At 32.8% G+C, this 24619-nt stretch overlaps 1 protein-coding gene across 23 annotated transcripts in view; it reads left to right on the forward strand.

The window, feature by feature from the left end:
* MEMO1 (mediator of cell motility 1) overlaps positions 1-22579 on the forward strand; it is a 114512-nt gene extending 91933 nt beyond the window's left edge. For 8 of the 23 annotated variants that reach the window (XM_005655247.4, XM_085015577.1, XM_085015581.1 and 5 more), the window contains 4 exons: positions 1916-2058; positions 10681-10757; positions 20755-20859; positions 21911-22579. In XM_005655247.4, the coding sequence (XP_005655304.1) occupies positions 1916-2058; positions 10681-10757; positions 20755-20859; positions 21911-22042 (457 nt within the window). In that variant the 3' untranslated portion in view covers positions 22043-22579. 23 annotated transcript variants of the gene reach the window in all.
* Positions 22580-24619: the final 2040 nt, after the last annotated feature.

Genomic DNA, 24619 nt, shown 5'->3' on the forward strand with positions numbered 1-24619 from the left:
CCTTTACCAAGTAACAACTACTTCACAGCTTGGATTCTGAAATTTAGAAATATTACATTTCAGAGCCAATCTGTAATTCGTTCTTTTGGGGATAGAGAACAACAAGTAATTTCTAAAAAAGAAGTGGTTGGACGAATCTTGTTTCAAAGCTTAGATTTCTAAGTAATATAAGACTTTTACATGTGTGTAGATAGCTCAAACTGAGGTTAATTGAGTGATTTGGTGGCTTTTGTGAAGAGTAGATGTGTTATTTTTTTAGAGTAACCAACTATTGTTGACAAAATACTTTTTTATAGTATTCCTCACTTCATAACAGTTTTATAAAGTAGGTGTTAAATTGTGATCATTTTACAAATAAGGAAATACATTTTTAGGTTAGTGACTTACCCATGCTCCCAACATTTATTTGTATGTAATATAGTACTTGACCCTATTTCTTCTGACTCTTGTTTTTTATACTTTGGATAATTACTTCTCTACTGTGGTCACAATTACTTTCAGACTCTTTGATAATCTTAGTGTATTTATTTTTGTAGGTGGTACCTGAAGTTAGAACAGTTCATAACCGTCTTCTAGCATTTTTACTAGAGCTCAAATTCTTTTCTTTCAAATGATAATCACTCTTAACTTATTGAAGAGCCCCTATTCATTCATGCAGTTGTTAAGCAAACTGGTAAGAATCAGAGAAAGAGATATCCCACGGCAGCTTCCTCTGCCAGCTTCCTCTTTTTTTCTTACTCCATAGATGCAGATTCTGCCCAAGAAGCCCCTGCATTGCAGAGGGACTGGAGATCTGTAAGATCTGTTTATTTCGCAATTGACAAGGGTAAGGGGGCCTTTTTGGGGGAGGCGCTTGGGTGCCCTGAATTTAGCTTTCTGAAGCTGGGCTAACATTTATTTTGGTATAACTTAAATTTCGTATTTTTAAAGACCCTTTATGAATTCTGTTTGTCCTACATCAATTTATGATGTTAAAAAGCATTATTATAATGGTGATTTTTTTAAAAAGTCCTGTTCAGAGCAACTGAGACAAACATGATTCATGCTTCTAAAATTCCAAATGTGGGATCATTTAGAATATAAATAATACTGAATATATGTAAGTAAAATTTTACTACAATGAAACATTTAATAAGTCTGTTTCTTTAGCCCGTCACAGTTATTCTTAATTAATCTGCTCTGTTCCTTTTCCATAAATCTTTCAATCTGTAGAGTGAAAAAGGGACTTGTGGATATGCCATAAACATTGTGGATGGGCGTGGTGTCTTTTTCTTGCTGCTAGAAATTAATACCTACTTTTCTTGAATTCTATGACCACCTTAGATGCCAGTGAAATTTGAGTTGTATCTCCAGAGCGTCCTGTATCTGTTTATTAGTACAGGTGTAAGGTGTACTTGGTGAATCTTATGGGCGTCTAGATAAGCTTTGTAGGTCTCACTTGGCAGGTTTATAGAACAAGTGCCAGAAATGGTGGTATTTATAATGGGATAGAATTAAAATAAGTGAGGAAGAATTTAATGCTCTCTTAAAATTGCAAAGCATTGGGCAGATAATTGCAGCTTTTATAGGTAGTTAAGAAGACTTGACTTGGTGTTAATCTGATGGGCTTATTTTTATATTTGAGGATATTGTTATGCCTGGTAGTAAAACATAGCTTTGTTTACCTAAAGATGTGTTGTACGTTTCTGTAATTTAAATAGATATTTTTAGTATTCTGTACCTGTCATATTCTTAAATGGTATTCTTTAAACATTAGTTTATAGATTTTTAAGAATTCACGAATATTATGTGTGTATTATCCATATCACTATTAATAAATGTTCCACTTTTTAGTGCCAACACATTGGAAAACTATTCTTATTCTTATACTTCTTAAATGACTTCTTCTTTTTTTTTTTTTTCTGTTTTCTTTAAGCCATAAGGATGAGTTTACCATTATTCCTGTATTGGTTGGAGCTCTGAGTGAGTCAAAAGAACAGGAATTCGGAAAACTCTTCAGTAAATATCTAGCGGATCCTAGTAATCTCTTTGTGGTTTCTTCTGATTTCTGCCATTGGGGTAAGTTTTAGATTTTAACATATCATGGTAGATATTATATACTTGTGGTTAAAGGTATCTTTTCATTCTAAGTTCTGATTTTCAGTTCTTTATCACTTTCCTCGGAAAGTTTTACTTTTAGCAGCAGTGTTTAAAGGTGAATAAAAAAGTCTTTTGATCATTTAAAAAGGATGAGATTGTAATAGAGGATTATGGATACATTTCCAAAGGCGACTGGTATAATTGGATTCACACTGTGAGGGCATCCTTGCTTAGACACTTAGGTTAGTGGGAGTTAAGATCTTTTAATCCTAGTTCCAGGTAGAGGGGTGTGATAGAGTCTATGAGTTAGTTTTTTTGGTGGGTAAAACAAATGTTCTTTAGAATGTAGAAGAGCACTGTGTGCTATGCCAGTCCTTTTCCACATTTCCTGTCTTTCTTTCTTTTTTTCCTTTGGTGCTTAATTTTTGCCCACAGTTGCCGTCAGTTTAGAGCTACCCTCCAAAGGTTCTAACGTGTTAGCTATTAGTATCGTAATCTTCATTGGTAATGGTTTATAAGGATAAGGACGTCTAAGAGATTTTTCTTATCATTGTGAATTAAAAGAATAAGGAAGCTTCACAGTGCATAGATCATAAAGGAAGTGAGACATGTATGGATCCTTCTTTTTTTTTTTTTTAATTCTTTGGATACAATTTGCTCTCATTTATCCATGACTGTTGTAGAATATTTCTGAACTCTGTTCTTTTTAGGACATCTCTTTGACTCATTTATTTACTGGTTTAAGGTTGCCAAGCCATATCTATTCATTCTTTAGTTATTTCTTTGATTATAGTGAAAACATAAGGCATAAGACCATAAATTTTAAGATAACATTGCTAGGATGGCCAGAAAAACATCCTTAATGAGATATAGGAAACCCTGGCTTTTACATGTCTTAGTGATTGCCAGAGTTGATTCAACATTTATCAGGCCTGATTAGTCTGGTTTCTTCTTCTCTTACCTCATGCCGTGCTATGTATGGCCTTGAAACTTCAGTTCCAAATAACACCCCCCCTAATGGTGTAGGTAAGAATTTCTGTCTAAGGCACCAATTTCTCATTTGGGGCTCGCTGTCCCCCAGGAGACATTTGGAAATGCCTGGAGACATTTTTTGGTCATCACAGCTGGGGTGGAGCAGGAGGTGGGGATGTTATTGGCATCTGATGAGTAGAGTCCAGGAAAGCTGTAAAATAAGCATCCTACATGTACAGGTCAGCCTCCCACATCAAAGAATTACCCTGCCCAAAATGTCAATAGTGCTTGGGTTTGGAAGCCCTGGTTTAGGGCATGCAGGTAGCTGTGCTACCTTGCCAAACTCCTTACGAGGCTCTCAGAGGTCTTTAATAAAAAATTTCATTTGCTAGTTGGTTTGCTACCTTTGGTAGAAATTATTTTTTATGTATGTAAATGTATTATTTAGATCTGGGTAGGTAGGTTCTTGAAAAGTTCTTTTCTTGGGAATTTTGAAGTTTAGTAATAAAACTAGGGAGTATCATTATTGGGAAAAATCTATTTTACTTAGTATTATGAATGTGTGTTGCTAATAAAGCATGTCCATATGTTTTAGAAAAACATGTCTTGAAGCATGTGTCCCCTCGTCACTTTTAAGGCTCTTATGAATCATTTGAAATCACTTTATGATTTAAATAATTTATTCTTCTGATATTGTTCTCAGGGTCTAGACTCTTCTTCTAGGTTGGCATCATGTGCAACCACAACATAAATCTACATAAAACATGAGATGTTTTAATATTGCTCTTTTATGTGGACTTTTGCGTTTTACCTCATTGATGGTTATAAAGCAAACAAATCCTCTTCCACTACTATATAAGTACAGTGTTGAAAGAGAAAAATATATTTTACTTCATATTCTAGCTAGATCCTCAGAGATTTAGGCCATTTGATCTCCTGATTTCTTGAAAATTTTAAAATTTAAATAGCAAGATAGGATTTTTTTGGTGATAATTACAAAAAAGAACTCAAAATTTCCAAAGGTTGGCGTTCCCGTCATGGCTCAGTGGTTAACGATTCCAACTAGGAACTATAAGGTTGTGGGTTCGATCCCTGGCCTTGCTCAGTGGGTTAAGGATCTGGCGTTGCTGTGAGCTGTGGTGTAGGTTGCAGACGCAGCTCAGATACCGCATTGCTGTGGCTCTGGCATGAGCCGGTGGTTACAGCTCTGATTAGATTCCTAGCCTGGGAACTCTGTATGCCACAGGAGCGGCCCTAGAAAAGGCAAAAAGACCAAAAAAAAAAAAAAAAAAAATCCAAAGGTTGATAAATATTAGCTATGGGAATCATTTAGGGACTAAAACATATTTACATTTATGTTTGTTGGTTAAGTAATAGAACTTTCCCAAGTGTTTAATTTTAAGTATCAGTATCACTAGCAATACTCATTTAAGTGCTTACATTGTACTTAAGGAAAGTGCTCTACTGATTCTTGTTAGGAAATTGAATGGAAGTTTGGGGGTAAGTGGAAAGAGTTACACAGACACTATTTCTAAACTGGTAGACTTCTTTCTACAATAGTAATAGTAACTGTCATTCTTGTAAATAAAGTAAGCTTCATTTTGTATTTTACATTCCTATTGAAATATTATGAATCATTGGCTAGTTATAGGTTAAACTGTCTTTACTTAGAAATTGTTTCAGGAGTTCCCCGTTGTGGCTCAGTGGTTAACGAATCCTACTAGGAACCATGAGGTTGCAGGTTCGATCCCTGCCCTTGCTCAGTGGGTTAAGGATCTGGCGTTGCCATGAGGTGTGGTGTAGGTCGCAGACGTGGCTTGAATCCCGAGTTGCTGTGGCTCTGGCGTAGGCCGGTGGGTACAGCTCCAATTGGACCCCTAGCCTGGGAACCTCCATATGCTGCAGGAAGCAGCCCTAGAAAAGGCAAAAAGGCAAAAAGGCAAAAAAAAAAAAAAAAAAAAAATTGTTTCATATTTTTCAAATTCATGCTCTCGTGACGTTGATCATCTTTTCTAAATTAATGAGTGCTATATTTCCATCTCAGAAGTCTAGCTTTTTCTCATGAAGATGATGCTTAGTAGTTTCTTCTTGTTTTAAAGATGCTATACTTGTTTTGATTTTTACCATGCCAAAGTAGTGATAACACTGAATTCTAAATCATTTCACAGGAAGGTTTCAGTTTCTCAAGTACTTGGAGATCTTAAAAGTTTTATTGAGTTAGGTTCTTAACACATCCCACATTTCTGAATAGCTGGATTTTGAAGAAAAATCACTTAATTGATTATGGTACAGTTGACAAATTACTCAGATATATACAGTGGAATTTTCTTTTGGTTTTGTTGGATAATATAGAATACTGACAGTATTGACATCTTTCATTTCTAGTGGTTGTTTCTTTTTATATAATATCCAGCTTCTGTGAAGAATGAAGCGAGAAACTTGGTAATAGAGACAGTTGGGAGATTTATATGTGCGTTATTGGAAGAATCTTGCCTTGTCAAGATTATTATTAACCCACGTCCATTATAAGAATGATGACTTTTTTTAAAGAATATTTTGTTTTAAAGATACTCATCTTTCAGATCCTATTGAGCTCTTATTTAGACTTGAAAGAGAATTTAGAGGTAAAAAATAGAAAGTTTAAAACACTCAGTTTCTCTTTTTGAGTGGGATAAGCAAAGGGAGAGTTAGGAGCCTAGATTTTATTGTGCCTCTCCCCAAGTTAAATGATGTTTTCTTGGTAATGTTTTTATGATCCTACCTCTTTTCATCTTTGCTGCTTTATCAGGAAGAGTGACATAAGTGAAAGGACGTTTGCTGCTAGTGTTTGACTTTTACGATGGTTAAGTAATGTTGTCCATATTCTTTGTGTACTTACCAAGTTCCACATCCTATAGGATAGATTCATAGAAGAAAATTTTGTCTGGGCCTATTTTAGTTTTTCTGATTAGTAAAATTTTGATTCTATTTCCTGTATTTCATTTTTGCCCTTCTCCATATATACCATTAATATTTGTATTTTCCTTAGCTCTCTGAAATTTTACTTTCAAATTTAGATTATTGACAACTTTCATTAATATAATTTTCAGTTAACTTCTGAGAAGTTTCTAAATGAAACTGGATCTAACAGAAATTAATTCTTTAAAAGTGGATCAGGCTTCTTTTAAATTATCCTTTTAAACGGTGATTTTGAGTTCCAGCCAGTTTTGATACAATTTATTTGGTAAATGTTAATGATATATTAGTTTGTTAAAATATGAATAAAGTTTATACTACAGTCAATTCAGCAATTTTGGATTTTTATCTATAAACTTTAACATTTGTCTGGGTTTACATAATTTCCTTTTATAAATATGTGCCACTATTAAAATTGGCATTCTCCTTTAATACTTATACAATTTATATCTTTATTCAGATTTCTAGTTAATATATATTAATAAATGATTATTCATGCATACTCTTCTTCCTTTCTGTTGTTAGTCTCTTGAGTATGAGGGTATAACTATTTTCTACATATTTAAATTGGTTTGAGTGTAAATTAGCTCATTCCTAAAATATATCTTATTCAGGCTTTCGTATTTGTCAAATATTGGTACATGCTGATTTTACATCTTTAGGTTTTTGATCTTTTGCAAGTTTGAGATAAAGCCAATAGAACTAAGACTTGAGAATGAAAGGACTATAGTATTTTGCTTATAAAAATGACTCTCATATTTTATGCTTCTTAGATAATTTTTTAAATGAAATACATTTATTCCTTGGTAGTGATTTCAATAATGAATGTTCCCCAGTTTAGGTCCTTAGTGCAGAGTGGCCTGATAATTTATCTCGCAGTTTGTTGTGAGGTTTAACTCAAATATTTGAAAACATTTTAACATGTAAACATAAAGTGATAAAATGTATAACAGTACAATTGTTACTGGACATTACATCTCAAGAGTCTGCCTTACTGATCTTTTGGGGGCTTTATAGAACAATTTTCCAAGCTATTGTTTATTTCTGCTAGCTAGTATATAGCTTAATGTTGAGGTATCTAATTTTTTTCCCCCTTTTTTTGGTATTTCGAAAGTAGTGTTGGTTCTTGTACCATTCATTTGTTACGTTTGTCCTCATTAGTTGATTGTTGTGTGTTAAACAGACATCCCTGGAGCTTATTCTCCACACTCTGTGAATCCACTCATTAATCACCAGTCACCTTTGGAGATGGGAAAATTACTTACCTGTATTTCTTTTTCTCAGAAAGCGTGCTCTGGAATGGATTCACAAATGAGCTACCCTCCTTCCCTCAAAGAGTAAGGTTTCTGCTTTACAGGATTTTTTGTTCTTGGGTTATTTTTCCTCTCATCTTTTGAATTTGAAAAGAACTGAGGGAAGGCACCTGAAGAAACTACTGACATACTCACTAGGGGAGTTCCAAAGCTTGTGCCTGCCCCTAAGGGCAGTGTCAATGGCTCTTAAAGCTAGAAAGCTCATACTTGGAGTTGAAACAGGGGCTCAAAGAATCCATTTTCCCAGTGTACCTTCTGAAAGGATAAGTTTCAGGTAAGTAATTTTCTCTTACTATGTGATATGCTTTTTTCATACGTATAAAAGTCCAGTTCTCCAGGTACACAGGCAACTGTATTTGTTCAGTTTAGATGCATACACTTTACTGAATGTTAGAAATATTGTAAAACAAAATATGTCTGCTCATGAGATACATGAAATCATCATATATTTTAAATGAACAATAACTATTTAAAGGTGCATTTATGATCAGTATATTGTGGTAGTGTTGTCATTTCTTTTATTTCTTATTAAATAAAATCTTGATTAAAACTATTTTTTATTTTTTTCATAATTGGAAACAAAAAAGATTTTTTGAACTCAAATTCAAAGTAATGTTTAACTGAACTTTTTTGTGTGTGTGTGTACTCATGTGCACACACACATTCATACGTATGTATGTACATTTAGGCTAGGATGATGATAACTATTTAAATTAGATGCTTTCTTTAAGTATAGGGGACCAGAATGAATTACTCAAGTAATTTTGAAATACTTCTATAATTAAAAAAAAATTGTGAGGCAATTTGAGCTGTTACATTTTTTCAGTTTTATAGCTATATGAGTACGGAAATAGCTTCTTAACTGATACATTCTTTAGAGTGTACCAGATATTTCTACTCATTTCTTCAGCTACTAAATGCGAGGTGGCAACTAAAAAGTAGTAAAAAGTAGATAGCAGAATATTAAACATCTGCTTATTGATTTTCTGTGTATTTTGTCATTTTTATTAAATCACATTCAGTATTTTAAACATTCTGTGTAGTTCTCTCTTACTTCATAAGTAGTTTTTAAGTGAAAGTTGTATTGAAAATGGTCCATATGAACAAGACAGCATTTTACAATATAGGTATACTTTTGACTTATGTATAAGGCAGATTTGACCTACTTTAGCCATTTGAAATAGCTTTTCTGAACTTGGAAATAAGTAGAAAAGACTTTTGAGTAGCAAATATCACAAAGTACGTGGATTTTGCTCTACACCTGAGAGTAGTAGTCTTCAGATAAGACAAGTATGTCGTAGTCACAGAGATTATTGACAACTAAAACTAGCAGTTATCACCAGAAGCAAGAAAAAAAGAATGTCTTAGTATAAACGTGAGGCATTTCAAGTTTAAGAATATTCGTCCTGATTTCTTCCAAGGGTATTATTCTTAACTACAGTGACAGTGAGTTTGAATTTTCTTACCCAAGATTATTTCACAGAAGATTTTGGGCAGCTTTATCAAAGGAACTTTGAAATAGAAGTTTAGTACCAGTGAATTGACCAAGTTATTGTGATATGGCTTTGAGCCTTCTGATAGCCACCTGGCAAATAGGAAAACTAGGGTGAATTACATAATTCTCATTGTTAGGTAGGAGGAAGTACATTCTTTAAAGAAAAACAAAGCTATACCTAACTCTAAATTTTGAAGGAAGTGTCTGATGAATTATTTAATATAGGGGCACTGAGTGATGAATCGTCACTGGTTAAGAACTTTTTATCTGTATCTTGAACATTATTACATAATATCAAACTATTTTCCAGAGTGTATACCAGCTGCATTCTGGTCACAGTACATCCTTTACAACTTTTGGTCTGGTCAGAAATTTTATTATTTAAGAATTTTTTTAGTGCAAGGACTGTAATGTATCTCATAGTTATGGCAACATATAGTAATCTTCAATGCTTACATAAAAAGCTTGTTATTTTTCAGAATGCAGGTAATTGTCTCAGTACCCTATTGCTTGATTCCAGGGTATCATATCAAGATGTGACATTGATATAATAATAGCTTGGGGGGGGGAATAAACTGCCGCATTAATAGTGTATGTAAAAAAATTAACGTGAAAGTTAAGGAAATATGGTAAATTGTAGAAAAGTGACCATCAGAGATGATTAGCATCAACAAGTTAATGAAATGTTAAGAACTATGATGTGTGGTTTTTCTGAAAAAGAACATCAAAAGGGTTTATAATGTTGCATGGCTCATTATTTATAAGATAATATTTTTTAGTAAAGGTAAATAGAAAACTTACAAACCATAATTATCCAGCCAAAGAAACCTGTGTCCTCAGGTGTGAGGAAAATAATTGGATCTGTGCACTTTGCTCTAAAATTGAAGTACAAGATGCATAGTGTGTATGTACACGATTAATGTACTCTGATACCTTTAGAATTGCGTTTTGATGAATCTTTAAGGTCTATTAAACTAATGAGTTCTCAGAAATAAAGGCATTCCTGAAAAATAGGTTTTAGATATATTTGAAATACAACATAGTCAGTTGAATAATAACCTGCAATTAATTGTGAATATATTTAACTTCTGGCTTTTATATGACTATGGTAGGAAGCAAAATTTATTTCCTGAGCCTTTTGTTTTCTGCCTCTTTTTAAGCTTCTTCCATTTTACCTTCTCTGTTCTTCAGAGAATAGCTAAACATTGAATGTTCTGTGCTTGTATCTTTATTGAGATATTGTCAGAGTTGGAATGTTTGTTGTATTTATACTTTTGTGTATCCTACTTAAAGGCACTTGTGTGGATCCTTTTCCAAGTAGAAAGTTGTGCAAAAATCAGTTAAATTTTTTATCAAGGTCATAAAAATCATACAAGCCACATATATCTCTGATCTACATGTTTTGTTTTGTTTTTTCTGTAGTAGAGATTAAATCTTTGCACTTGTGCAACAGAAGCTAAGCTTTCATTGATTTGTTACATTGAGATCATTTCCTTAAGCCAGATTTTCTTGGATCGAATTCTTTGGGTTACTTTCCATTATAGACAGATATAATATGTTTAACAATGCTTCTAACTTTTAAGCTGTTTTGTTTCCTTAGTCTTTTGTATTGCTTGTGACTTTAAGGTTTTACAGTTTGAAATAATTTTTAACATCATAAAACATTGATGATAAATCATTTCTTTATTACTACCTTCCCAAATATGCCTTTTATTTTTATGTATGAGGGCTCTTGGGAATGATTCTCTCAGAGGCTTAAGCTGTGCTTTGCCTTCCATGAGAACTGAAATTATTTGGTAAGCGCTTGCTTTCTTTTTAGCTTCTAATTTTTCCCTATTTTATTTTGTACATGATATTTGTTTCAAGGTCAAAGGTTCCGTTACAGTTACTATGATGAATCCCAGGGGGAGATTTATAGATCCATTGAACATCTAGATAAAATGGTAAGTCCTTCAGGTGTGGGGTTTTAATGCTCTAAGATTTTTTTCCTTTAATTTCAGATTAGTGATTCAAGACTTAATATGTTGACATATATAATGGGCTAATAATATCCCTCTTTCCCTATCTTTAACTAAATGTTTGAAATGCTTTTTTTCATACATATAAAAGTAATCATGAATATTGATTATAAAAATAATCCCTGTTCTATTAGTAGAAATTTCCTTCATCTTAATTTTATTTGATTAATTATACTTTGAATAATTAGTTACACATTTTAGATACCATGTGGGAGAATGTCTTCTTAGCTTTAGGACAACAAGCTACTAATGTCATTAGTTACAGTTAAGCAGAAACAACCATAGCAAATTCCTAGTTTATTTTATTATTTAATTCTATTTTTTGGCCATTTGGATTTTTCTTAAATGGAATTTGAATTAGTTTTAAATAAGAATTTAAAAATATGATTGTATTCTTAAGTAGCCCAGGAGTACAGTAGACATGGATTCTGCTGTCATATTCCTTGAGGTAGTATGGTAGTCACAGTACCTCTTTTGATATTTACTATTTAATATTTTAAGTAATGTTTAATATTTTAAGGCCATACAAATAATTTTGGAATCTACTTATAAACGGAATATTAAATCTAGCAGATATATCGCTAACTTGCTCTGATCTTCAACTGATCATTTCAATTTTCTTATCCTCAATTTGTCACCTCTGAGATAAGAAATTTGGAGAAACTTGATCTCTAAATTGTCTTTAAACTGTCAGCGTTTAAGTCTGTGATCTGTCAAAGTCAACTTTACCAGTGTGAAAAGCTTTATATGTTTTAGTGTGAGAGTTTTTGGTTTAAAACAGATAAAAAATTTTAGTAAGGCACCTGGATCTGAAACTATAAGTAGATTATATTGAGTAGTATATTTTGTTGAAAGCCAAATGGAATGAATGCAAATTTAGATACCTAGGAGATTTTATCATATTTAAATTTATCTTGTTACTTTAAATTTAATTATGGCCTAATACTTTTACCTTCAGAATTTTGTTTGGGTTTTAATTCGCTAACTTTTCCTTTTCATCTTTTCAGTATTCCTAATTCAACAACTTTTCCTTTTGTTGTGTTGTCATTTCAGTCAATTGATTTCTTTTCTGGCCACTATTTCTAATCTTGTTTTTCTGAGGTTTAGTTCTCAGTTGTCTCAGAAAACTTTTTTGATTCTGTATCGTCTATTTTCTTCATATAGCAGATGATTAATGAATATCTACTGATTGTCTGATACCGTGAAGTGCTGAAGATACTAAGAAGAGAAACATGGTCTCTGACTTAATGGATCTTATAGATTGGACAGACTTAGAAAGAAGCTATTACAGTGCAGAGATGTGAGATGTTTAGGAGGCAGCGTGGACACACTGGTCTTCTTACTGTTCCTTGATATGCCATATTTGTGCCTAGCTTAGGGCTTTTGCCCTTTTTGCCCCGGACTGGCTCACTTTATGGCTTTGGTCAGTTTTCACCTTCCCAGTGAGGCCTACTGACCACTTTATTTAGTTTTACATCTTACACTTCATCTTTTCAGTATTCCTAATTCACATTACCCTACAGTGTTCCACTTTTTCTTTTCTAACTTATTCGTTAGCTGAAGATATTTGTTTTGTTCATTGATGTATCCAGAGTGCTTAGAATAGCAATTGGAACATAAGTAGGTACTAAGCAAATACTTTTCAAATAAATGAATTAGTGAATATAATCTTCCTGTATACATAATTAAATTAAATGAATACCCTAATTGTAATCTGAGAAAAATACAAGGAAAGTAATTCATAAGAAATTGATATATTTAATAATGTAAATACCCAAGCCCCAACTATGTTAGAAGAGACGAAGTAGTTAAATGCTTAGACATAGTCTCATTAATGTAATAGCAACATACAAACTTAAATAGTTATTTTCTGTTTATGACTCATTACCAAGTTACATTGCTGGGTGGCCTGATTTTCCAAAATGGTTAATAGTTTTATCAAAGTTGAAAACTAAACAAAATACAGTCTTCCCTCCTTGCCCCTATCACCCTTTTGGTTGCTCGATGGCATGTGGAATTCCTGGGCCAGGGGTCATATCTGAGCCGCAGTTGCAGCCTATGCTGCAGGTGCAGCAACACCAGATCCTTTAACCCACTGTGCTGGACCAGTGATTGAACCTAAATCCTGGTGCTGCAGAGACACTGCTGATCCCGTTGCTCCACAGCAGGAACTCCTTTCCTTACTTTATGTGATAATTCTATTTCTGGGAAATCTGTATATTAAAATGATGCAAAACTTATTTGTGTTTATATGTAGAATGGAGTTGGGGTATAGATAATTTTAAGCATGTTTTTCCACATACATGGGCATGTGAAAGTGTTATAGGATAAGAACAGCTCTTTGAGTGTGGGACTGTCCTGTATTGCAGGACAGTCAGCATTCTTGGATTCCACCCACTAAATCTCCCAATAGCCTCTAGTTATTAGGACGACCTAGAAATGTGCCCATAATTTTACATTATGCCTCTGTGGTGAACAGTTATTCTGTGACCTTATCCTGCTTTATTTTTCTTGTTAGTACCTATTACTGTGTGACTTACTATTTGTTATAGTAACTTCCTCTGTTAGATTATAAGCTGTATAAGATCAAGATCTTTGTCCATTTTGTATCAGCCTGTCAGTGGTACTCAGTATTTCTGTTTGTTGAATCCGTGGATGAATGCATGGAGGAATGGTGAAAAATGAGATAAAGAATCTAGAATAGGCTGTTGAAAGGATTCCAAATTGGAAAATGATAAAATTAGATTGTATTTGAAAATATCATAGAGCTGTAGTGCAGCAAGTGTGTTGGAGGGGACCTAGAGGAGAAATGAGTAGACTACTTTGGTAATCCAGGCAAGAAATGGTAACTTAGACAGTAGATGGATTGGTGATGGTGGAAGAGAGGGATGGAGTGGATGTATCCAGTATATTTTATAGGGACAAATTAGTGATAGAACTTGGATATCCATTGAACTTGGAGGAGAAGAAGTATCAGGAATGATTCCTTCTAAAAAATGCAGCAAACTAGTGAATGTAACAAAAAAGAAACAGACTCACAGATGTAGAGAACAAGCTAGTGGTTACCTCTGTGTGTGTGTGTGTGTGTGTGTGTGTGTGTGTGTGTGTGTAGGGCAGCATGGGATGGAGTGGCAGACACAAATTCTTGGGTATAAGGTGGGCTACAAGGGTGTATTGTACAACATGAGGTATAGCCAGTATTTTGTAATACTTGTAAAATGGAATGTAGCCTTTAGAAGTTGTATTTAAAAATACATTTAAAAAAAAGAAAAAAGATACTTCCTGAATACCTGGCTTATGTTGCTGGTTAGGTCTTGGTTCTGATCACTTAGCATAAGAAGATAGGACTTGATTTTTTAGGACATAGGGTGATCATAAATCCTATTAGACAAATGTTATATTTGCAGTTGCCTTTAAGGAATCCAACTGGAGGTGTCAACTGAGTAAACATTTGGGTTTTTATTTTACCAGGTTTTTCTTTTTTGGCTGCCCTGCAGCATGTGGAAGTTCCTGGGCCAGGGACTAATTCGAAGCCTAGTGCAGCAGCAATACTGGGTCCTTTAACCCACTGCCCCAGGCCAGGATCAAATTCTGCACCTCTGCAATGACCTGAGCTGCTGCAGTCAGATTCTTAACCCGCTATGCCACAGCAGTAATTCTTCACTATTTATTTTTGAGTGCATTTACAGTTCTAGGAACTGGTAAAGATATGGCAGTAAACAAGCTGACTGGCTTTCACAGAAATTTTACTCTAATGAGAGAAGGTACACATTTTTTTTAAGTTAAGGATGTAGTGTGTAAGTTCATTTCTAACAGTGATGTGTGTGATACAGAAAATATCAAAAGGGTTTTGAAATAGTATATAATTCTAGGATGCTTTAGGTTGAGTGATTGGAGAAAGACTCCCTGGGGAGGATATTAAACTGAGATATAAATGGTAAGAAGAAGTAAACCAAGTAAAGATCAGCAGGCAGAGCATTCTAGATAGACAGAACTACCATTGCAAAGACCTTAGATAGGACAGATGGCAATGGGCTGCAGTTAATTGCAATGTGTGGACCCAACGGTATCTGTATTCCACAAAGTTTATTTTAACACTGACTTTAATTTGATGATAAAGAAACCATTAAATATTTTACATGTGTAATTGGAAAAGAAAACATTATGATAGGAAAGAGGCTAATGTGTTAGAAGAAAAGAGAAAAGGCTGAGGTTGTGGGAGTATAGTAGGTAGGGGAAAGAGCTGTATAGCTGTGGTAGGAGAGCCAAGTAGGGATCAGATAATGTAAGGCTTTATATTGCAGGGTAAGAAGTTTATGTGAATACAGTGAGAAGTGGAATGATTATTTTAAAGGTCAGTCTGGTGGTGGTTGTGAAGAGAATGGATACTACAAGAGAGCCAGGAACAGTAACAGTGGGCATTGGCAGGAGTTTAGGGGAGGGATGTTAGTAATTTGGACTGGGGTGGTGTTAGTGGAGATGGAAAAAAAGAAGTTCATAGATTTGAGATCTCATAGTCAGCAAAGGTTTGCTAATGAGTTGACTGTATTGGTTTGGAGCTCAGAGAATAGGTCTGGACTAAGTTTGGGAGTTCTCGAAATGTAGATAGTAATGAAAGCCAGGGCAGAGATAAGATTGTCTACTTTAGTGATCCTCAACCCCATGTTTACAGCCAAAATCATTTGTGGAACTTTTTCAAAATAAACTTGCCCATACCCACCCCAGGAGATCCTCTTTCAGTAATTTGAAAGTCCCAATGACTTTATTCCTAAACTAGCTTTGTAGGTGAGTATGAACTGGCCTACTGTGGCCTCTGATCTGTTGAACAAAATTTCCTATTCATCTTTTCCCCCTTGTTTTCTCTTCAGCTCTTTAAATCATTTGTAAACTTTAATCAAGCAACAGTTAATTTTGCAAACGTAAGAATTTGTAAATCGATGAATTGATAATACTTTTAGCACAAGGGAAATGTTTCCCCAAAACATTGGTTTACCTGGTGATCTGAAGTTACTGAACATAATAGCATCCCTTGGAACTTCCTAAAATTGTGGACACGTTTAAATAATATTATTTGTTATTCTGTGTGTGTTATGTGTAAAAATCCATACTTAATAATTCTTTTAACCTTCTAACTGTGTTTTGTTAGGTTATATTAAAAGGACTAGCTTTATTTGTCTTTCTTGATGTATATGGTCAGTTGGTACATAGACCTTCATTTCTTACTTTGAGGCAGAGCAGAAGGAGTAACGTTTATCCATTGGCATGATTCTCATTACTTCTGGAATTTTTGCCTCTTCTGCTTAGTTCTAAGGCTTTGAAACTAGAAATTTTTGTTCAGAAATTCTAAGTATAACCAGTAAGCTTTAGGTTGACTTCTAAATCTGCATCTGATTTACTTACATGTCCGAAATTACCAGAGCTTAACTTTAAAAATTTTATTTAAATAGGCTAGAATACAGTTTCAGAATAAATAGTGAGTATTTTCTTCATGTTAATATGCTAGAATTTAATATTTGACTTGGACTTGATTTTTGTGGTCCATTTACTGAAATATTCCTACTTATACAGAATTTTTAAAGGGCTCTTAAGTGTTCTGTTCTTTTATTAGCATGCTTTTAATTCAATTTTTAAGTCAATTCTGGGAGTTAGAATAAATGAATTAAAATAATGGTTAGCTCTATACATATACTCATTTATGTATAACTTTACACATATATGTATATAAGTATATTCATTGTTAGACTCTTATACAATGTTTTCTTAATTTATATAACCAGATGGTGAATATCCCACTGTATATTCCTCTCCTCTCCTCTCCCCTCCCCTCCCCTCTCCTCTTCTCCTCTCCTTTCTTTCCTTCCTTCCTTCCTTTTGTCTTTTTTAGGGCCACTCCCATAGCATGTGGAAGTTCCCAGGTTAGGGGTCCAATTGGAGCTGCAGATGTCAGCCTAGGCCACAGCCACAGCAACGCAGGATCCGAGCTGTGTATGCCCTCGACACCACAGCTGGATCCTTAACCCACTTAGCAGGGCCAGAAATCCAACCTGCATCCTCATGGGTACTAGTTGGGTTCATTACTGCTGAGCCACAGTAGGAACTCCTTTATATTTCTTTTCTCAAATGTCATTTTATGTTGTAAATAATTTCTTCCATTTCAGAATTAATATCTTTGTTTCTATGTACAATCTTTTCAAGCAAAAGGTAGTAGGATGCTTGCTTCTCTGTACAAGTATTGCAAAAAGGTTAGCAGTTCTGAATTGCAGTAATTATACTTTTGGAAGGATTGATAGAGTGAAAAGATTATTTTTAAGTATAAAATTTTATATTTAATATTTTGAAGATTATTGTGTTAAGTCCTTTTTGTTATCAGAAAAGCCCTATTAAATTGCTAGGAAATAAACTTTAGGTTCCATAAACAAAAAAAAAATTTCTAATTTTTTGTTTTGCAAATTTTTTATGTTTAGCATTTGGATATCTTGGAAATTAATTATGTGAGGAAAACATAAGGAAGAAAAATTAATAGGAAAATAAACTGGATCTTCCAAATGTTGTAGTTTTGTGGGCGGGGGAGTAACTAGTTGTAAGAGATGTTGATTCTGAAAGTCTTATAATATTGACTACTGACCATGTATTTTGGTAATTAATACTCTGCAATTTCAGTCATTACAGTGACCAAAGCAGAACGTATTTTAAGACTAATTTTCATGAGCCTTTTAGATTACATACTTGAAAGATTAGCCATTTTATATGCATTTTATGTATATTACACGATCATAGTTTTTTTTTTCTGTACCACTTTTGATGTAGACCAGTGTTTCCTTATGGCCATTGGTATGTTATTTATGATTTGGCAGAGAGAATCTGAAAACATTGTAGTCATCTTTGTAACTTCTTTTCTTTCCAGATTTATTAGCAGTCACTTCATTTACTTTGAATTTCAGCTACTTTTCTTCCTTTTTTTCTTTTGAAAGTGAAATTGTTCACATTTTTTTTTTTTTTTTTTTTACATTCATACTTTCTCTTGAACTTAGGCCAGTAGTTTCTGTAGTCATCTTTTTAATAGGTTTTACAGCATCATCTTTAAAATAGCTATTTATTGGTACATTAATTCTTGGCACGGCTGTATTTAGGATGGTTTTTTTTTCCATAAAATTTCTTTCATTACAAGATGTGTCTTGATGCCCCTTAAAGAAACTAGAGTATTTCCTTTTTTCTACCTCATCTCTTTAAATGTGTACTCATCTCTTCAATATAAATGTATGTCCTTACTTTAAAAAATAAGACCACAGTCCTAATGATTTGATAGTGTGTTATTGATTATGTGTTCATAATTGAACAACATGATTCTAGCTCTTATTTCTCAAAGGTTTCTAAAATTTTTTTGTTACTCTTTTTTTGTTTGTTACTTTAGTGGGAGATTATTTCTAAATGGTGATATTTAAAATTAAATACAATTTAAATTACATAATTGTATAGATAGTTAAAATTTTTAGAAGGGAAGATTTTTGTTTCTTTTTAGAGTCCTGAATTTGTAGCTCTGCCAGTTTAAACTACCTATTCAGTTTAGTATTGCCACTTAGGATTTGACACTATGAGCTGCAGTCATTCCTTGGAGAGTCAGCACAATGATAGAGTCCCTTCACTCTTGTTCTCAAGGTAGGGAGTTGGCTTTCATTCTGAGGATTTTTTGCTGAAGCTGCTAAATTCCTCAGAAACCACGATGGTGTTTATAATTCTGCTTTGTATCTTAGAGCTGAATGGGTAGTGACCCACTTCACTGCTTCCTGTTAGGTTAAGTTCATGTGTTCAGATTCTCAATATACCAGGCCCCAGGCAGGCTTTCCATTGTTTGGACTTTAGATTTACTGATCATATCTTCCAGTGTTTTAAGGAATATAAAAGTTATTTAGGCATATTTGGGAAGCACTTTTGTATTTCATCTTCTTAGAATTTGGGCAGTAGTATCAAGCTGCATTTTCATCTTGAATTTTTGATAATAATCATTTCAAAATTGTTAGCATGAAAACATAAATATATTCAAAAGCATATTTGCCATTGTGCTTTGAGATTTAATATTAATACACACATTGGGACCTCAGTGTTGTATAATTTATTAGTGAGTGGAATTCTGTTTGAGATAAGCTGTCCTAGGCTTTATCCAGGAGCATCAGAAGTTCTTTTACAGTACGAACACCAATTGTAGCTATGTGGGAATATTAAAGGATTGTTGGTGTGTCTCATTACATGAAACAAAGTCAATAAGGAGTCTAAGATTAGAAATTTTTTGAACTTTTTTTATGCCTTTGTTTCTTCATCTTTAGAGAGTTATGCCTTGATTATCCATGTTTATGAAAGAGATTTATATCTCTATTTCTGCATTACTACTTGTTAGAGAAATATTTCAAGTGATTTTCTATGACCAAAATTATAATACTAATTGTTTATCTTAGGTTTAACTTTTAAATTAGTTCGTGTTTCTCTGGATTTGCACCAGATGTCAGTGGAGAATGTTGACCTGGAAGCCTCCTAGTTGGCAGGAGAAAACCAACTTAGCATTAAACACTGGTTGTGCATTAATCTGAGAGTGGCTAACTGATGTGCAGGCAATTGAAAGTTGACTATACTCACATATCCTTATCTATTTGTAGAAAAATATAATGTTTATGAAACACTTGGATATTCTGAAGAAAGTTTCTTTATACAATAAAATTTTGATGCTGCCACTGAAATTTGTACAATGTCACATACTGATTGCTATCATTTTCTTAAATAAGTGTTTATGTGATTATTATAGGTGTTTTTACACTCTGCTTGTTAAAACATGTTGGAATACAATTTAAAAAACCACATACAAAATATATCAGTTAATCCCTTAGCTAAAACACCATTTACATTTCTCCCAGAGGGTAGTAAATCAATTTGTTGAACACAAATGTGAAGTATTTTACATGAATAAGAAAACAAGGTAAGGTAGTTGGCTAATGGATGAGTTAGAATCATTAATTTATCTGCTTGATTTAGATGAGTTAAAGTTGCTCTGTATTAATATATGATGAACACATCATTTGAGTGCCTTTGTAGGGTAAAGCATAAGTGTAAACAAATGTCATAGTAGTTGTTTCAATAGTATTCTAAACATTTTGATCCTTGATTAAAATCTTGAAAAATAAAGCATTCTTGTTTAAAGTATAAAGAGATTGAAAGCTTTTATTTTTAAAATTTGTTTGTAAGGACTTGTTTTGCTTAAGCTTTTATCTGTCTTTTATGAGCTTTAAATCGATTAAAAATACATTAACTATTTTCTTAGTTTGTGGTATCTTTTTACCACATACTTAAATAATTACTGATAATTCAAAATGTCTTGCACACTGTTGATATTTAAGTATATATTACAGAAATAATTAAATTATAACCAGCTCTTGATTGTTTTTGCCAATGATATGAGAAATATAATGGGAATGGGAAAAAGAGCCATATATCGAATTTAATTTTATATTTCATATAAAACTTTTCATGACAGGTTTACTTTTTAAAATATATATACTCATTTTACAATTTTATATTTTTTCATTTTCATTCATGTGAAAATATGAAATCGTGAAATGTTTGAGGATAGTGAGCTAAGTAACAACTGGGGAAGGTGGTGTTGAAACATACTAGGAGGTCAGAGAGAACTGAACTTGGGATTAAATGTTTTTATTAATAAAGTGTATGTATTACAATGAGATTACCTTTGATGAATGAGCTTGATATTTCACAAAGTTTGATGTTTTTTCTTTACTTCTCCTTAGTTGAAAAATTATGATCATTAGCTCTAAGTAACAGTTTTAAAAATGTAATTAGGAAGTAATAAATTGTCCTTTTTTCTTTTTCTTTTATTTTCTTTTTCTCTTCTTCCTCTTTTTTTTTTTTTTTTTTTTAGGGTATGAGTATTATAGAACAATTAGACCCTGTATCTTTTAGCAATTACTTGAAGAAATACCATAATACTATATGTGGAAGACATCCCATTGGGGTGTTATTAAATGTGAGTATCCTTAGGAAGTCTTGATTTTTAACATTTGATCCTATGATGTTTCAGAATATCTTAATTGTTATCATCTGTGATAGTTTATTAGCTTGGTTTTAGGTATATACAATTTTCTAGTACCTTTAATGTAATTTAAATTTCTATTGTTTTGGTTACTTAAAGTTATTTCTCACTGTACTTTTATACTTTATAACTTAAATATAAATAACTTTAAGTACAACTTTAAATATGAATAACTGTCTATATTTAAAACAAAGTTATTTGTCACTGTTAGGTCAATACTTTGTTTTAAATATAGAAAGTTATTCAGAATAGAAACTCATTTTTCTTTCACTCTGAGCCAATTCCAATATGCTTTTTACAAATAAAAACCAAAGTAAACCTCTCAAATGGAAGATTATGATCATGAATTTTAGGTATTTGTATTTAATAAAGCAAAGTAGATGACAAGTATATGTTTTTCTCCTTACAGCAAAAACAATAATACTTCATTTAAAGACTGGTAAAGGGGCAGAAGTTTTGGTTAGCTGTATTTTCTAAAAAGATAATAATATTAATTTCCCCACTAGTTTAAAAAAACCCTGACATTGAAAGAAAATGCAAGACTCTTTGAAAAAGAAGAAACTGTATACTTAGGAATGGAAGGAGGAAGTAATAATGGGTTTTTTGCTTGGAGAGGCAGAGAAATACTGGAGATGGTAATGTAGTCTAGAATAGTCCAGGGTTGGAACCTAAAGGTCCAATATTACTTTATTGCGATTAAAAGATAATATATTATAGATTATTAGGAAAGATTTTCTTTTGAGCACTATCGATTGACTGGAAGAAAAGCCTGTTAAGAACTTATACTGATTTCTGAAATTTAAACTAGCATAAGCTATACTAATTTACTGAAGTTTGAATTGGATCAGATAAAATTTTAGTAAAATAAATGATGAACCAATTCACAAAGTAAAAATCCTGGGAGTTCTTTTGTGATGCAGTGGATTAAGGATCCGTTGTTGTCACTGCAGCGGCTTATTATAACCAGTTTTTTTTCTTTTTCTAGGCTATCACAGAGCTACAGAAGAATGGAATGAACATGAGCTTTTCCTTTTTGAATTATGCCCAGTCAAGCCAGTGTAGAAACTGGCAAGACAGTTCAGTGAGTTATGCAGCTGGAGCACTCACGGTTCACTGAAGCTCTGAATCCTCAGGGATGCCACCTGCACATACTCATACTCTGTCCAGGGTCCCAGCCTAACCCTTACCAAGATACTGGTCCTGGTTTGGGGGGATTCCGAAACCTCAAACTAATAGAACTTTCTTCTCTTCTTTTTTAGTAGGTGTAGTCCTTCCTTAATTTCAACTCATTAAAAAAATGCTTTATAGTTTAGAGCAGTGGAAGGAAGGCTGGCATCAAAATATTTCGATCAAAAAAAGAGGCAATGTAAAGGCCCAGTTGTGGCAGTCAGTTTTTTGAAAGTAACTTGTAAAGCATTTACCATATCCTAAATTTGCACTCTTTGCAGACTTGTGCACATATACTCCGCTTTCAGAATAGTTTTGCAAAATTGTACACAAACAAAAAGGGTGGAAGCTTTTTAATAAAGAAATTGCATTTATAAATGATCTGTATTAGAAAATAATAAATCTCCAGTTATAGTCAATTACTACCCATGTTGTACAACAGATACCTTCTATTTTAGTTGCTAATAAAGGGCTACACAACTCAAAATAGTCTGATTTAAACTTATTGCTCTGTGGTACATATGAAAATTGTTTTTTTATTAATTCCATTTCAGAATTTTTATGTTAAGAAGTGGTAAACTTTAGCTCTTATGTTAAAGTATGTTAAGGATGTATTTTTATATTTTACATATTTATGTGATTTTTTTTTAATCACAGATATTAGAATCATATTTTAAAGTTAGCTTTTAAAATTACATAGTTTGCCTTTTTGTGTGTGACATCACTTTGTGTCATTACTGTATTATAATACAATATAAATTCAAGATTGGTAACAAGAACATAGACGTAGTCCCGTAAAATTCAGAGATGGTATTTGATAGGCAGTAGTCTGCAAATGAGGAAACACTGAAGAACGTTCTTAGTGTTTTTCAGATCATTGCAGACCATACACTGCTGCTATACTTTTTTAGTGCTCTAAGCAATTTGACTCTCTTACTTGAATTTTTAGCAAGAAATCATTAACAGTAACAACAAAAAAACCACTGGATTTTCCTACAGTTCTGTGGGGTTTTTTTTGTCATGATTTTTGGTGCGGCTCTTCCAACTAAAATAATGGTATGGTGTTGTATTTCTTTCTTTAGTATAGACTAATTCTGGTCACTTTGGCAAAAAAAAAAAAAGTAATTCAACTAGTTAATTATTGGCCATCATGTATGTACTAGATTATACCTATTTTAATCTAACACTGGGTATTTATATTACATTGGAGAACATTTATATCTTCAGTGTTACGCCAAAATAGCACAATTTTTAGATGCCTTGCACCAATTTTATTTAAAAATTTACATTTTATTCACTAAATACCAACTTTATATACTCAAGAACTGAGATAAATTATGTAATCTTTTGAATTTAGTATTACCCACCTGTATATATGTGTGGAAATTATATTCTTACATATTAGTGATTTATTTCCCATCATTCAGATAAACTTTTGAGTACTGTAAATATTTATTCCTTATTTATTATATAGACTTATAAAAATTTCAAAATTGACTACAAAGTGGATTTTTAATGTTTTCTGGGTATAAAACTAATACATGACTATTATAGAAAATTTAGAAGATACTGATACATATAAACAGGAGAAAAAAATCATCTGCAGTCTCACTATTCAGAGATAACACTGTTAATATTTTTTGTATTTCCTTTCAATCTTTGTCTATGCTATTTATATGTATGAGTGTGTACATGTGTTTGTGTGTGTGCATTATAACAAAATTGAGATTATACTGACCATATAGTTGTATACCCTACTTTTTTATAACTTACCATCATAAGTATTTCCCCATGTCTTTGAAAAATGTGATTTTTTAAAATGGCTGCCTAATACTCTGTTGTATGAATATACCATAATTGAACCAGTTCTCTCTTTGGATATTAGATTATTTCTAATATTTCACAATTATAAATAATAGTGGGATGGACAGCTTTGTATGTGAAATTTTAATTCTATATTAGACTAATTTCTTAGGTTATATTCATGGGAATGGGATAATTGGTTTAGGTGGTGAGAGTTTTTTAAGCTCTTTAAAATATGACCAAGTTACCCTTCAGAAAGATTGTTCCAAATTAGCAGTATATTAATAGTCATCATACTGCCCCTTTTCCACTATTATTATTTTTTCTAATTGTTGACTGTTAACAAATACTTGGTTGTTGTTAGAGTGGCTTAACAGTGAATTATTTTTTCTCTTCTGTTATTTTATAGTTGATTAATAAAAAGCATAAGAGGGTTGCGTAGGTTTGAGTGGGTTTTAGCCCTCTGAGGATGTTTGCTGTACATTTAAAGCTCTAATGTGCTTCAGCATCACTCCACCCTTTCCTGGAATATGAACATATCTTTCTTACTCAGTCATAAAGTAGAATGAGTTCCAAACTGATGGTTAAGTGTTGGGTTCTGGTTCTGCTTCTGCCACTAATTAGTTGTTGCACCATAAATATTTCATGTTGTATTGAGCCTTTAACTATAAAATATAGAGGTACCCTCTTAAACACTTTTCAGTTTCACAGTACTTTGATGTTG

This window comes from Sus scrofa, chromosome 3, assembly GCF_054392235.1.
Source record: "Sus scrofa isolate SSC_HxYL_T2T_F1_AM1 chromosome 3, Sscrofa_HxYL_maternal_Yorkshire_Landrace_v2.0, whole genome shotgun sequence".
NCBI lineage: Eukaryota > Metazoa > Chordata > Mammalia > Artiodactyla > Suidae > Sus > Sus scrofa.